At 42.9% G+C, this 15,571-nt stretch overlaps 1 protein-coding gene across 4 annotated transcripts in view; it reads right to left on the bottom strand.

Annotated features, from left to right (window-relative positions):
- Nucleotides 1-15,571, bottom strand: part of Znf346 (zinc finger protein 346) — a 54,590-nt gene that overhangs the window by 29,372 nt on the left and 9,647 nt on the right. For 3 of the 4 annotated variants that reach the window (XM_045153441.1, XM_045153442.1, XM_045153444.1), the window contains exons 2-4: nt 10,864-10,967; nt 10,248-10,340; nt 8,069-8,213 (exon numbers count right to left, since the gene is read on the bottom strand). In XM_045153441.1, coding sequence (XP_045009376.1) covers nt 8,069-8,213; nt 10,248-10,340; nt 10,864-10,967 — 342 coding nt within the window. The remainder of the gene's footprint in view (nt 1-8,068; nt 8,214-10,247; nt 10,341-10,863; nt 10,968-15,571) is intronic. The other variant, XM_045153443.1, reaches the window with a different exon arrangement.

The raw sequence follows: 15,571 nt of genomic DNA, 5'->3' as shown, positions 1-15,571 counted from the left end.
CAGAACTACTCCAATGAAGTGTGCTTTATTTTTGCCACATTACAGAGAAGACTAAGGCTCAAATAGATAAAGTGACTTGTCTAAGATCACTGAACTAGTGAGAGAACATGGGTCTGTGTGACCCTGAAGCTCATTCTCTTCCAGTCTCAGAACAGAGCCAACAGACCTGAAGGCTACTGCTGATGTTTATTCCTTCAGAAAACATTCCTGATTCTGCTTTAGCGGTTAGGCACTTGCCTGTGAAGCCTAGGGACCCCAGTTCGAGGTTTGATTCCCCAGGACCCACATTGGCCAGATGCACAAGGGGGCGCACGCATCTGGACTTTGTTTGCAGTGGCTGGAGGCCCTAGTGCACCTATTCTCTATCTGTCTCTTTATCTCTCAAATATATAAAAGCAAACAAAAGCTGAAGAGGATTATTAAAAAAAAAACTTGTTAATCAAAGCCTGGGATGGGCATATGTGTGAGCCTCTGGGTCAACATGGGTGCTGATGTTCACTGTAGTCTATACTGCTGCCTTGTTTTTATTTTTTTTTTGAGACAGGGTCTTGCTATAGCCCAAGCAGACCTGGAACTCACTATGTAGTCTCAGGCTGGCTGCAAACTCACGGTGATCCTCCTACCTCTGCCTCCCAAGTGTTGGAGTTAAAGGCCTGTGCCACCACGCCCAGCTATAGTGCTTTTTTTTTTTTTATTTGAGAGCGACAGACACAGAGAGAAAGACAGATAGAGGGAGAGAGAGAATGGGCGCGCCGAGGCCTCCAGCCTCTGCAAGCAAACTCCAAATGCGTGCGCCCCCTTGTGCATCTGGCTAACGTGGGACCTGGGGAACCGAGCCTCGAACCGGGGTCCTTAGGCTTCACAGGCAAGTGCTTAACCGCTAAGCCATCTCTCCAGCCCAGTGCTGTCTTTTAAAGTGAAAGCCACAACTCACTGACAAGCCCATGAGGCTGGTTGGGATGGTGTAAACCACTGTTACACAGATGGGAGAGGGACAGAACCCCCACAGGTGGGAGGAAGAAGTGAGGCTCAGCAGAACTCATACAGATGGAATTCTCTTTCATGACGAAACCCCTTCAACAGAAGACATTTTGAGGATTTTTAGCAAGCCAGGTAATACATGCCAGTGTTTCCTACAGTATTCTTCTCTGGTCATTACTTCTGTTTCAATAAATTATGAAAAATGTAAAAGTAAGGCCGGGCATGGTGGCATACACCGTTAGTCCCAGCACACAGGAGGCAGAGGTAGAAAGATTGCTGTGAGTTTGAGGCCAGCCTGGGACTGCAGAGTGAGTTCCAGGTCAGCCTGGGCTACAGTGAGACCCTACATAGATAAAAACAAAAAGCAAACAAACAAAAAAAGTGAAGTATATGTTATAGAATACTTCATGGAAAATATTCAGTTTGTGGTACTGAGTGAAAACAATGATTATAAAGCAATGTGTTACTTATTACTTTAATGTTTCACCCCCTTTCCCCCTCCCCATTGCTGAGGACTGAACCCAGGGCCTTGTGTTTGCTAGGCAAGTGCTCATCCACTGAGCTAAAACCCCAACACCTCACCTCTTCCTTTTTTTTTTTTTTCCCCAAAGTAGGTTCTCACTCTAGCTCAGGCTGACCTGGAATTTACTATGGAGTCTCAGGGTGGCCTCAAACTCACAGTGATCCTCCTACCTCTGCCTCCCAAGTGCTGGGATTAAAGGTGTGCACCACCACACACAGCTCACCCCCTCTTTTTGAGCCAGTGTCTCACTAAGTACACCTGGATATCCAACCTCAAACGTGCCTCTCTGCTGAGTGCTAGAATTATAGGCATGTGCTACCATATATACTTTTTAAAAGAATATTCATTTATATGCAAGCAGAGAGACAGAAAGAAGAGACACATAGAGAATGGGTGCATGAGGGCCTTCAGTCACTGCAAACAAACTCAAATAGATGTGCCTCCTTGCGCATATGTCTTTACATGGGCACTGGGGAACCAAACCCAGGTTGTTAGGTTTTGCAGACAAGTACCTTAACAGCTGAGCCATCTTTCCAGCCCCATACCCACTTTTACAAACAAAACAAAAAATAGGTGACTACGTGGAAAAAAGATCAAGGCATACAGAATAAGGAATGTTCTTTGGTTTTTCTAATTTTTCTATATTGAATATAATGTAGTCTTTTAATTTTTTAAAAAAATTTTTATTTATTTACTTATTTGACAAAGAAAGAGGGGGGAGAGAGACAGAATGGGCAAGCCAGGGCCTCCAGCCACTGCAAACAAACTCCAGATACGTGTGCCCCCTTGTCCATCTGGCTAACGTGGGTCCTGGGGAATCAGACCTGGGTCATTTATTTGGCTTTGCAGGCAAAACACCTTAACCACTAAACTACCCCTCCAGGCCTTTTAAAAAAAATTCTTAGTTTGTAGAGAGAGAACGAGCAAGCAAGAGAATATGAATGGGCGTGCCAGGGTCACTAGCCACTGTAAACATACTCCAGATGGACGCACTGCTTTGTGCATCTAGCTTTACATGGGTGCTGGGGAATTAAACCCAGGTTATTAGGTTCTGCAGGCAAGTGCGTTAACTGCTGATCTGGGGTTACAACTGCTTGCTACAGTAGATATGTGGCAAATACTTTATCTACTGACTCATCTCTCCAGCCCTGTTTGCTTTTCTTATTAGATAGTCCAGCCTGGCCTTAACTCACAAAAATCCACCTGCCTCAGCCTCCCAAGTGCTGGGGTTACAGATGGAAGCCACCAAATCCAACTCACTCACTTATTAGCAGTATACCTCTTAGAAGTAGGATTTGGTTGGTATTTTTTCTTTTGGCATATGTAAGCTAGCAGTCAGTGTCTATTGCTTTTCACTTAATTTTTTGAGACAAGGTCTCTCACTGAAGACAGTGTTCACCAATTTGGCTAGACAAGCTATCCAGCAAGCTCTGGTGATCTGCCTGTCTTCCATGAACTGCGATTAAGGGCATCTGCCACCATATCTGGCATTAACAAGGGGGCTGGGGATATGAACTCAGAGGTGTTTGCTTTCATGGCAAGCAGTTTACCAACTGAGCATCTCCCCAGCCCCTGGTTGACGTTCACCCTGCTCCTTTGTACCTTCTGCATTGTTTGAACTGGAGTTATTCACAACAAGTGTGCATCATTTTCACAAAAACAAAGCCACTTAATACATTCTGTTTACATGCACATATATGTAGAGTCAACCTAGATATATATGCAATAAATACACAAACAAATATAAACACTACATGTAACAAAAGATTATAGGAGAAAAAGCACTCTAGAATCTTAATAGCAGTTTAAAAAAATTATTTATTCATTTGAGAGAGAGAAAAAGAGGCAGATAGAAAGAGAGAGTGGGAGCACCAGGGCCTCTAGCCGCTGTAAATGAACGCCAGAAGTTTGTGCCACCTTGTGCATCTGGCTTATGTAGGTCCTCAGGTCCCTTTGGCTTTGCACACAAGCGCCTTAACTGCTAAGCCATCTCTCCAATCCAACAGCAGTTATTTTGAAATGCTAAAATTGTGGTTATGAAATAGAATAGACATGTGCTTACGTTGTAAGGGTAAATGAAAAGTAAAAACAAGATACAAGATGCACTATGATTACAACTACGTAAAACACACATTTGCATGTGGAAAGTTAATATGGAAAATAATTTAATACTTAGTATGGAAGTACTATCAGGCATGTTCCACAGAATTTTCCCACTTGTGTAAACATACAAATCTATGACCTTAGAAAATTCAGTTCTTAAACCAGGCGTGATGGTACACACCTTTAATCCCAGCACTTGGGAGGCAGAGGTAGGAGGATCCTACCTGATCCTGAGACTACATATCGAATTCCAGGTGGTCAGCCTGAGCTAGAGTGAGACCATATCTCAAACCCCCCCACCACAATAAAAAATTCAGTTCTTAGACTGGAGAAATAAATGGCTTAGTGGTTAAGGTGCCTGCCTTTGAAGCCTAAGGACCCAGGTTTGATTCCTCAGGTTCCATGTAAGACATGGTGGTGCATGCATCTGGAGTTCATTTGCAGTGGCTACAGAACCTGGCACACTCTCTCTCTCTCCCCCTGTCTAATAAATAAAAAAATTCAGTTCTAGCCAGGCATGGTGGTACATGCCTTTAATCCCAGCATTTAAGAGGCAGAGGTAGGAGGACTGCTGTGATTTCGAGGCAGACCTGAAATTACATAGTGAATTCCAGGTCAGCCTGGGCTAGTGCAAAACTCTACCTCAGAAAAAAAAAAAAAAGTTCAGTTCTTGGGCTGGAGAGATGGCTTAGTAGTTAAGATTCTTGCCTGCAAAGCCAAAGGACCCATTCACCAGGACCCACATAAGCCAAATGCACATGGTGGTGCATGCATCTGGAGTCCATTTGCAGCGGCTAAAGGCCCTGGCACACCCTTTCTCTTTATGTATCTGCCTTTCTCTTTCTCTCTCAAATAAATAAAATTTAAAAAAATCAGTCTGGCAAGGTAGCATATGCCTTTACCCAGCACTCCAGAGGCAGAGGTAGGAGGACTGTCATGAGTTCGACCCCACCCTGAGAATACAGAATGAATTCCAAGTCAGCCTGGAGTAGAGTGAAACCCTACCTCGGGGGGAGCGGGGGAAGGGGGATATTCAGCCAGGTGTGTTGACATATACCTTTAATCCCGGCACTTGGGAGGCACAGTTAGGAGAATCACCTTGAGTTTGAGGACACCCTGAGACTCCGTAGTGAATTCCAGGTCTGCCTGGGCTAGAGTGAGGCCTTACCTTGAAAAACAACAACAAAAAAATAATATAAATAAATAAATAAATAAAAATTCAGGGCTGGAGAGATGGCTCAGCAGTTAAAGTGTTTGTGAGCAAAGTCTAAGGACCCAGGTTCAATTCCCCAGTACCCATGTAAACCAGATGTACATGGTGGCACATGCATACGGAGTTCATTTGCAGTGGCTAGAGGTCCTGGCATGCCCACTGTCTCTCTCTATCTGCTCCTCCAGCCTCTCAAATAAATAAAATAAATGACAATATAAAAAAAATTCAGATAAGATTTTTCTTGACCTAATGCTTAAGCACTGTGGTACCATGGTTGCTAGCAACTTTGACTTTAAATTATTTTATTTTTATTTATTTGAAAGAGGGAAAGAGGCAGAGAGAGACAGAATGGGTGCACCAGGGCTTCTAGCCATTGCAAACGAACTCCAGATGCATGTGCCATCTTGTACATCTGCTTACGTGGGTCCTGGGGAATCGAACTGAGGTCCTTTGGCTTTGCAGGCAAGTGCCTTAACTGCTAAGTCATCTCTCCAGCCCCCAACTTTGACTTTACACTAAATCAGTCAGTACTAGTATAGGTTGCTGATGAAACAATCATAAGCTAGGCCAATGATATGTTCTAGCTGATGGATATGTGATCAACTACTGCTTTTCCTGAGGGAATTCCACTCACTAGCTATCTTAGTTGTGGTGATGATGATGATGACGACAACAATGACTACTGTTGTTTAGTAAGCATTTGTTATATCCTATCCTATATGTTCCTAGGTTGATCCTCCTGCCTCTACCTCCTGAGTGCTATGATTACAGACAGGCATCACCACAGCTGGCTATCCTAAGCTTTTTTTTTTTTTTTTGGTTTTTCTTGTTTGGTTTTTCGAGGTAGGGTCTCACTCAGGTGCAGGCTGACCTGGAATTCACCATGGAGTCTCAGAGTGGCCTTGAACTCACGGCGATCCTCCTACCTCTGCCTCCCAAAGTGCTGGGATTAAAGGCGTGCACCACCACGCCTGGCTTCCTAAATTTTTAAAATTTTTTTTATTTTTATTTATTTATTTGAGAGCAACAGACAGAGAGAGAAAGAAGCACATAGAGAGGGAGAGAGAATGGGTATGCCAGGGCCTCCAGCCACTGCAAATGAACTCCAGATGCATGCGCCCCCTTGTGCATCTGGCTAACGTGGGTTAAGGAGAATTGAGCCTCAAACCACGGTCCTTAGGCTTCACAGGCAAGTGCTTAACCACTAAGCCATCTCTCCAGCCCTCCCTAAGTTTTTTTTTTTGAGAGAGAGTTTCATAGACAGCAATCTGGCCTCAAACTCACTATGTAATCAAGGATGAACTTCTGATTCTCCTGCTTCCACCTTCCAAGTACTGGATGACTGACGTGTGCTACCACATTCAGTTTTACACAGTGATGGGGATGGAACCATGCATGCTTGGCAAGCAAGCACTCTACCAACTGTAACTGTAATCCTGTATTCAGGGGCTTTTGTTTGTTTGTTTGTTTAAGGTAAGGTTTTATTCTAGCCCAGACTGATCTGGAATTCACTATGTAGTCTTAAACTGGCCTCAAACTCACAGCAATCCTCCTACCTTAGCCTCCCAAGTGCTGGAATTAAAGGTGTGTGCCAACACATCTGGTTCTAATCTTTTTTTTTTCGAGGTAGAGTCTCATTCTACCCAGACTGACCTGGAGCTAGGTCTGTGGCTCCAAGCTGGCCTTGAACTCAAAGTGATCCTTCTACTTCTGCCTCCTAAGTGTTGGGATTAAAAGTGTGCACCACTATGCCTGGCCTTCAATGATTATCTTATCGTCATAATCTATTAAGTAGATAGCACTGACATTTTATAAGCAGGAAACTCAGACAAAATGGTTAATAACAACGCCAGGCCTTAAATCTAGGCTGCTGTGACTTCAAAGTCCATTTTCTGTCTCTTCATACCATGAATAACTAGATTTGGGCATGATAAGAGGGTTTAATTATGAGTAGATTTTCCATCCTCTCTTCAAAGCCTTCCAAAATACTGTTGTCGTATTTCCATAATACAGTAAAACAAAAGAAGAGTAAGTACTACAAATAGTGTAGTCTATTTCTTGGTCCAAAATAGAGAACCAAAATTTGCTGTGACAAAAGTGAAATAAAGATCTAAGAACTCTTACTCTTGACTAATTGCTGCCAGGAGTTATGATGAAAGTAAGGCTGGGCCCCATGGTGACGAGATAAAAGAGTCTATTTTAGAAGTCAGTGCACTAGAAATGAATCCTGGCAGCTGCAAACAGCTTGCTGGGCAAGAGTGACGGCACTCAAGTACCCTGCTTTGAAAGGCAAACCCCTGTTTTGAGAACAGGCAGCTTTTGAGGACTGAAGTGGGCAGGGCTAACCTAAGCACACAAAAGGGACAATGATTTAGCTTTCAACTAGAACACTTAGTAGTAAGAGCCGGTGGATGGCAGGAGGTAAGAGAACATTCTCATGATGTGAGTTGCCTAGAGGGCCTTGGCACTTCTGAGATGTAATTACTGGCCAGGACTAAAGCTCAAGCTAAGCAGATTCTACTGAAAAAAAAAGTGGTCACGTTCAGGATGGTACGTTCAGGGTGGCATAGACTGAAGCTGCATTTCTTTTTTTGTTGTTTGTGTGTTTTGTTTCTTTGAGGTAGGGTTTCACTCTGGCCCAGGCTGACCTGTAATTCACCATGTAGTCTCGGTGGCCTGGAACTCACAGTGATCCTCCTATCTCTGCCTCCCGGGTGCTGAGATTAAAGGTGTGCAACACCACATCAGGCTTGTTTTTTTTTTTTTTAAAGTAGGGTTTCACGATAGCCCAGGCTGACATGGAATTCACTATGTAGTCTCAGGGTGGCCTCAAACTCACTCACAGCAATCCTATCTCTGCCTCATGAGTGAGATTAAAGGCATGTACCACCATGCCCAGCTGAAGCTTCATTTCAATGAAGAAAGGTCTACTAAATTAGGCAATGATGACCTTGAACTTCTAATCCTTCTGCCTCTACCTCCTGAGTGCTGGGACTATAGGCATGTACCACTATGCCCAGTTTAATGCAGTGCTATCATGCCCATCAGACAGGGCTTCTTGCATGCTAGGCAAGCACTCTACCTAATGAGCTACATCCCCACCCCCTAGTTTGATATTCTTAAGGGCTCTCAAAAGTAGTACAACCTTTCCAAGTCTGAGGCCCAGTGAGCACTTCTAGAAGCACCTGGTGATGGTGCCCTGAGGATGTGAGGGGTCCCAATACAGCACTACTCAGGAAAACCAGTACCTTCCACCTTAGTGGATTGCTGCTTCAGCTTTAAGTTCTTTGCGTGGGTCTTCCCCAGGTAGTGCGACTGGGCCACAACAGGGGAGGAAAAGGTCATGTTACAGATGGGGCAGCACTGGTTCTTGTCTTTGCTTCTGCTGCTCTTCTGGTTGGGAGAAAGAACACAGGTCTGATCATGCCCCTGCCCAGCCGGGAAATCTTCAATGGCTCCCCACTGCCCCTAAGATAAAGGGTATTGAAGACCCCTTTCACACTTTAATCCCCACCTACCTTTATGGATTCTTCTCCAGCTACTCCATGCCAGGCTCTGCTCATCATTCCCCATTCTATTTTCTCTGACTTCCTTGCTTTGCTTGGAGCATTTTTACTGCTTCATTCTTACTACCTAGGATGTTCTTCCTTCTTTCCTACCTGGCATTATGTCTGCTTAGCCTTAAAGACTCAGTTTCAATAATAGCCAGTGAACTGGAAGATTTACTTAAAAACAAAAATCATTTGGCAAGAAATCATCAAGCTCCTTCGTACATGTTCCGGAAGAATGCATCTTGCTCTTCCCTTGTACTGCTTGAGTATACTAAACTTTTAGTAGACCCCTTGCTACCCCAAGCCGACAGTGTTATAGTTTGAGTCATCTCTGCTCCTATTCCTGGCACCCTGCTGGGGCCTGGCATGGGCAGATGCTCAGGGTTCTTTGATTTTTGCTGGTTATGGCTAGGCTAGAAAACGTATTCAAACCTATATATAGTAAAGTCTCCCAATTTTCCTGAGAAAGTCTGATCTCTGAATAGAATAGCCATTCAGCATTTCTGAATCTTAACATTAAGGACATTTTGGGGTTGTTATTCATGGTGGGTGCTGTAATCTTGTTTGAACTACTCAGCCACTCCAAGAATTGGAGGAACTGAAGTACAAGGAGGTCAAGTAATTTATCTTATCTTTCTGAATTCTAAATCACATGGGCAACTAGGGGATGAGTTGAGTAAGTTTCTAGAAGGGACAAGCAAGGGCCTTCCAAATGAGCAGTTTACAGAGTAACTGTTTTTTTTTTTTTTTTTTCCCTCTCTGAGGTAGGGTCTTGCTTTAGCCCGGGCTGACCTGGAATTCACTATGTAGTCTCAGGGTGGCCTTGAACTAATGGCTGGAATTAAAGGCGTGTGCCACCTCCCGGCACTCACTGAGTATTTACTGAGGACTAAAATTTTACCTTACAATATCTTATGATTCAGCTCAACCTTATGAGTGAAGCTGGGAGGTTAAGTGATTTAACCAAAGTCACTCAGAGCACTGTCTGGGGGCTTCTCATCCCATGGTGTGCACAGCCTCCTGTACTGCAAACATATAGGTACTCACTCCCAATGGCCTAGGAGTTTTTTTTCAGAATAATTCTTCTGAGCCAAAAAGCAACTGTGATTTTGTCACAATAAGGAGGCCTTTTTTTTCTCTTGTTTATTCATATGCTGAGTTCTTCTGCCCTTCCGCCCCACAGTTCAAGAAAACAAGCAGCTAGTAGCTTCCTTCTACTTTTTCTCAGGCTCCAACCAAATCTGAGTAGTGAGGTGTGACAATGGTTCCATTTACTGAGTCTCTACTAGTCCAAGGCTCTGGGTCAGGTACTGTTTCATAAGCCTTTTCTTGTTTTAGTTAGGAAAAAAATCCCAAAAGATAGCTAATATCAGCATTCTTGGGTTTTGTTTGTTTTCTCACCTTTGTGTTTTTAAAATTTATTTATTTGCATGTATATATATGTATGGAAATGTCAACATTTCATCATTGCAAATGAGTGCCTGCTCAGCTTTACATGGGAGGCTAGGGAATTGAATGAAGGCCAGCAGGCTTTATAAACCAAGTACCTTTAATTGCTGAGCTATCTACCCAGCCTTGTTTTCTGTTTGTTTGAGACAGAGTCGCATGTAGCCCAGGTAGGTCTCAAACTTGCTATGCTGCTGAAAATGACCTTGAACTCCTAATCCTCTTGCCTCTATCTCCCAAGCACTAGGATTACATGTGTGTCAGTAACCACACCCAGCAGCATCCCAAAATCAAGGCTCAATGCATTAAGACCTGTGCAAATCAAACAACAGGGCCCGGGATCTGTAGCCATGTGCCCATGCTCTTTCACACCAACCTGCTCGCTGGTTTCATCTGGAAGCGAGCAGTCTCAACATGACAGCTGTATTACCTGATCTGAGTCTAGCCTCTTCGTTTCCCCCTTTAATGTCTCCATTCCATGGATTGCTAGGTATCTCTTCACTTTGTTGGCATGTTTTTTGCTCTGCAAGAACCCAGGAAAAAGATCAAGGATAGCCAAATGCCATTTCGTATGAAAGGCACTCAAAACTACTAGATTTTTCTCTGAATCATCCTCACAAAATCCTTTAAGGAGAGGATGGGGGAAGGAAGAAACTTAGTTTAGTAAATTCCTACTCTGTGCTACATGCTTCAGATGTAATCTTCACAATTTATGAGAACACTGCTACCTCCTCACACACGAAGAATGGAGGCTGCAGATGGTCAAGTTGAGTAGCAGAGCTGGGATTCAAACTCAGATCTATTTAAAGTCAAAGTTCACACTTCCTACTATATTAAACTGTAAGGGAAGATATACATATAATGATCCTGGATGGGATAGAAAGATGAGACTTGGAGAAATTGAAGTCAATCAAGTCAAAAGCAAAATGTGTAGAGGTGACATCTGGAAGCTAAAAAAGAAATTACCCATCACTGTGCAAGCCAAAGGAGGGAGGACTTGGCCTGGGTCGGAAAGGAAAAGCACTGCTAAAGGACCAATGGCGTACCTGGTAATGTGCCAGCTTCTGGGACTCAGAGATCAGTAAGGCACAACAAACCTTACACTGGGTGTTGGTGAAGAGACACTGGTTCTTCTGGATCATGTGTTCCACTGTAGAGGGAAAAGAAAACCATCAGTGTGGATGACTGCTACCTCAACAACAGTCTTTGAACATATCCATAGCAGAGAGAGCAGTCTGAGTGAGACAGCTCTCAACACCCAGTGGACTGGACTATCATCCCCAAGGTCCACTCCCACTGGCACACCTCCAGCAAGGAACCACCTCCCACTGGCTCCACCAGCTGGGAACTAAGAAGGAGGAGCTTACTCACAAACATCTAAGGCCATGAGGAACATTTCACATTCACACTTCTACACAGGGTTTATTATTATTATTTTATTATATTTTTATTTTTTTGACCAGGATACTTTAAGATACCGTTACTACATTCTGAAATAAACATCTGTTGGTAAATTCAGAAACCCAAACATTTACACATAAATATGAGCAAATTTATTTTAAGCCCCTGTTAAGATAAGTCCTAAATACATGCACTTACCATGTAAAAACAAGACCATGAGTTGATGTAACAAAATGGCAAAATCACTGTCATCAAAACTGGGAAAGAAATAACGAAAACCAATGAAATACAATAACACATATGGGGGGCTGGAGAGATGGCTTAATGGTTAAGGAAGCCTAAGGACCAACGTTCAGTTTTCCAGGTCCCACGTAAGCCAGATGCACACGGTGGTGCATGTGTCTGGAGTTCATTTGCAGTGGCTAGAGGCCGTGATGTGCCTACTTTCTGTCTATCTCTCTCCCCATCTCTGCTTCTAGTAAATAAATAAATGAAAATAACTCTTAAAAAATATATGGAACCTAACAACCCAGTTTTTAAAATTGGCCATACATGGGGCTGGAGAGATGGCTTAGAAGTTAAGACATTTGCCTATGAAGCCTAAAGACCCATATCTGACTCCTCAGTACCCACGTAAGCCAGATGCATATGGTGGCACATGCATCTGGAGTTCATTTGCAGAGGCTGGAGGCCCTGGTATGCCCATTCTCTCTCTCCCTCTCCCTCTAATAATTAAGTAAATAAATAAATAATTGGCCATAGTAGCCGGGTGTGGTGGTGCACACCTTTGATCCCAGCACTTGGGAGGCAGAGGTAAGAGGATCGCCTTGAGTTCGAGGCCAGCCTGAGACTACACAGTGAGTCCCAGATCAGTGTGGGCTAGAGCAATACTCTACCTCAAAAACAAACAAAAAATTGGCCATACTAATCTTCATTTTCAAAAGTTCTTAGCTGGGTGTGGTGGTGCACACCTTTAATCCCAGTACTCGGAGGCAGAGGTAGAAGAATCTCTGTGAGTTCAAGGCCACCCTGAGGCAACACAGTGAATTCCAGGTCAGCCTGAGCTACAGTGAGACCCTACCTTGAAAAATCAAAAAACAAACAAAAAGTTCTTAATTTCCCAAACTGCCATTTATGAAATGACATTCTAAAGATCTGTATTTGAAAATTCAAAATAACCCAATTCAAAAACTTGTTTCTCCCCAGTCCCAAACTTCAAAACAATGGAGGAAAATGTTAGGAAAACATATGCCAGGGAAAAAAAAAAATTTACTGCTTCCAGAACCTTTCAAGACCATAGTCAGCATTAACAATCATTTTTCCTACTTTTATCCATTATTTTCCATTATCATGTTACAGACGAATAAATTCTTTGTGCCTGTAACTAAAAGATCAACAAACCTGATCTTATTATGATACTGTATTTTTGTCATTGGTACTGTACAAAATTATAAACAAAGAATATATACAAAAAATGTTCAAGTATTCATTAAATTTCAAGTCAAAGATTCTGTTTGAAAAGCTACATTTAACATATTTCAGAAGCCAGGTGTGGTGGTTCATGCCTTTAATTCTAGCACTCAGGAGGCAGAGTTAGGAGGATCACTGTGAGTTCAAGGCCATCCTGAGACTACATAGTGAATTCCAGGTCAATGAAACCCTACCTCGAAAAACCAACCAAACAAACACATTTCCGAAAGAGCACAAATTAGTCATTTCAAATAATTTCTTCAGGCTGGAGAGATGGCTTGGCATTTAAGGTGTTTGCCTGCAAAGCCTATGGGCCCAGGTTCAATTCTCTAGGACCCACATAAGCCAGACACAAAAGGAGGCACATGAATCTGGAATTTGTTTGCTAGATGTCTGGTGTGTCCTCTCTCTCTCTCTCTCTCTCTCTCTCTCTCTTGCTCTTTAATTTTTTTGTTTTTTTGTTTTTCAAGGTAGAGTCTCACTTTAGCCCAGTAGTAGTTTCATGGTGGCCTCCAACTCAAGGCGATCCTCCTACCTCTGCCTTGCGAGTGCTGGGATTGAAGGCATGTGCTACCATGCCCGGTTCTTTAATAAATTTTAAAAAATTAAAAAAACATTAATTTCTTCAAACTAGTTTTGGTTTACATATGTGTGTGCGTGTATGTGTCTCAATATTGCCTTTATAGCAATTCTTCTTAAACAGATCCACAAATTCAATGCACCATAAAAATCCTGGCAGAGCCAGGGGTAGTGGTGCATGCTTTTAATGCCAGCACTTGGGAGGCAGAGGTAGGAAGATTGTCATGATTTGGAGGCCACCCTGATCCCTGACTACATAGTGAATTCCAGGTTAGCATGAGCTAGAGCGAGACCCTACCTTAAAAAAAAAAAAAAAATCCTTGACTTCTGATTCTTTTATTTTTTTGTTTTTTGAGGTAGGGTCTCACTCTAGCTCAGGCTGACCTGGAACTCACCCTGAGCTAGAGTGAGACCCTAGCTCAAAAAACCAAAACAAAAAATTATACATGCATATGTGAAGGTGCCTGTGAAGGTCAGAACTTTCAGGTCACTCATTGCCTTGCTGGCAATACAGAAGCCCACCATGGCAACCAATGGAGATCTAACTTAAACCCAGGTGTTCAGGTTTAAGTGCTTTATCCATCTCTCCAGCCTCACTCGCAGATTTTTCTTTTTTTCTAATGTTACTGGTAGTATGAAGACTACACTCAATTCATGTTCAAACTGAGAAGAAATTATTTTCGTTAGTAGATTAATTAGTATTTTAGGCTGGAGAGGTTGCTTAGCAGTTAAGGTGTTTGCCTGCAAAGCCAAAGAATCCAGATTTGACTCTCCAGGACCCACATAAGCCAGATGCACAAGGGGGGCACATGCATCTGGAGTTTGTTTGCAGTGGCTAGAGGCCCTGGCGTGCCCATTCCCCTCCCCTCCTTCTGCCTTTCTCTCTCAAATAAATAAATAAAATATATTTAAATTATATATATTATTTATTTATTATTTATTTGCAAGGAAAGGGGGGTACAAGTATACCAAGGCCTCTTGCCACTGCAAACAAATTGCAAAAAAAAAAAAAGCCAGGCATGGTGGCACACACCTTTAATTCCAGCACTCAGGAGGCAGAGGTAGGCGGAGTGCTGTGAGTTCGAGGCCACCCTGAGACTACATGGTAAATTCCAGATCAGCCTGAGAGAGTAAAACCCTACCTGTAAAAAAAGAATAGCTGGAGAGACGGCTTAGCGGTTAAGGTGTTTGTCTGAAAAGCCAAAGAATCCAAGTTTTATTCTCCAGGACCCACATAAGCCAGATATACAAGGTGGGGGGTGCATGTGTCTGGAATTCGTTTGCAATGGCTGGAGGCCCTGGTGTGTCCATTCTCTCTCTCTCTCCCTCTCCCCCTTTTTCTCTCTTTTAAATAAATATATTTTTTTAAGAAACCGTTTAAAAGAAAAAGGATACATGTTCACTTGGTGCATCTGGCTTTACATGGGTACTGGGGAATTGAACCTGGACCATCAGGCTTTGCAAGCAAGTACCTTTAACCTCTGAGCCACCTCAAAAAGCCCCAAATTCTTTTAAAAGTAGAGACCTTGGTGTGGTGGTGCATGCCTTTAATGCCAGCACTCAGGAGGCAGAGGCAAGAAGATTGCCTTGAGTTTGAGGCCACATTGAGACTACAGAGTGATTTCCAGGTTAGCCTGAGCTAGAGCAAGACCAACCCACTCCCCAAAAAAATTAAAAAATAAATAAAAGGAAATTACAGGTCAAGCTGGGCATGGTGGCACACATCTTTAATCCTAGCACTTGGGAGGCAGAAGTAGGAGGATCACCATGGTTCAAGGTCAACCTGAGACTACATAGTAAATTCCAGGTCAGCCTGGGCTACAGTGAGATGCTACCTAGAAAAACCAAAAATAAATAAATAAATAAATAAATAAAGGCCAAGGATGTATATAACATTACAGCACTTGCCTAGCAGGCCCTGGTTTTGATCTCTGGCACTACATACAGACACAGAGAGAATATGAATATTGATATACATACATACACACTTTCTGCTTGCAAATAAATAAATAAATAATAGGAGGCTGGAGAGAGGGCTTAGTGGTTATGGCGCTTGCATGTGAAGCCTAAGGACCCAGGTTCAATTCCCCAGGACCCACATAAATTAGGTGTACAGGGTGGCACATGCCTCTGGAGTTTGTGTACAGTGGCTAGAAGCCCTGGTGTGCCCATTTTCTCTATTTATCTGCCTATTTGCCTAACTAAATAATTAAAATAAAAATTTTAATTATACAAGAGGCTAGGGAGATGCCTCAGAAGTTAGGAATACTTGCTTGCAAAACCTGCCAGCTGGGTTTGTTCCGT

This window comes from Jaculus jaculus, chromosome 6, assembly GCF_020740685.1.
Source record: "Jaculus jaculus isolate mJacJac1 chromosome 6, mJacJac1.mat.Y.cur, whole genome shotgun sequence".
NCBI classification, from domain to species: Eukaryota; Metazoa; Chordata; class Mammalia; order Rodentia; family Dipodidae; genus Jaculus; species Jaculus jaculus.
Note: the sequence above shows the minus strand (reverse complement) of the source record. Positions and strands in the feature narration are given on the sequence as shown.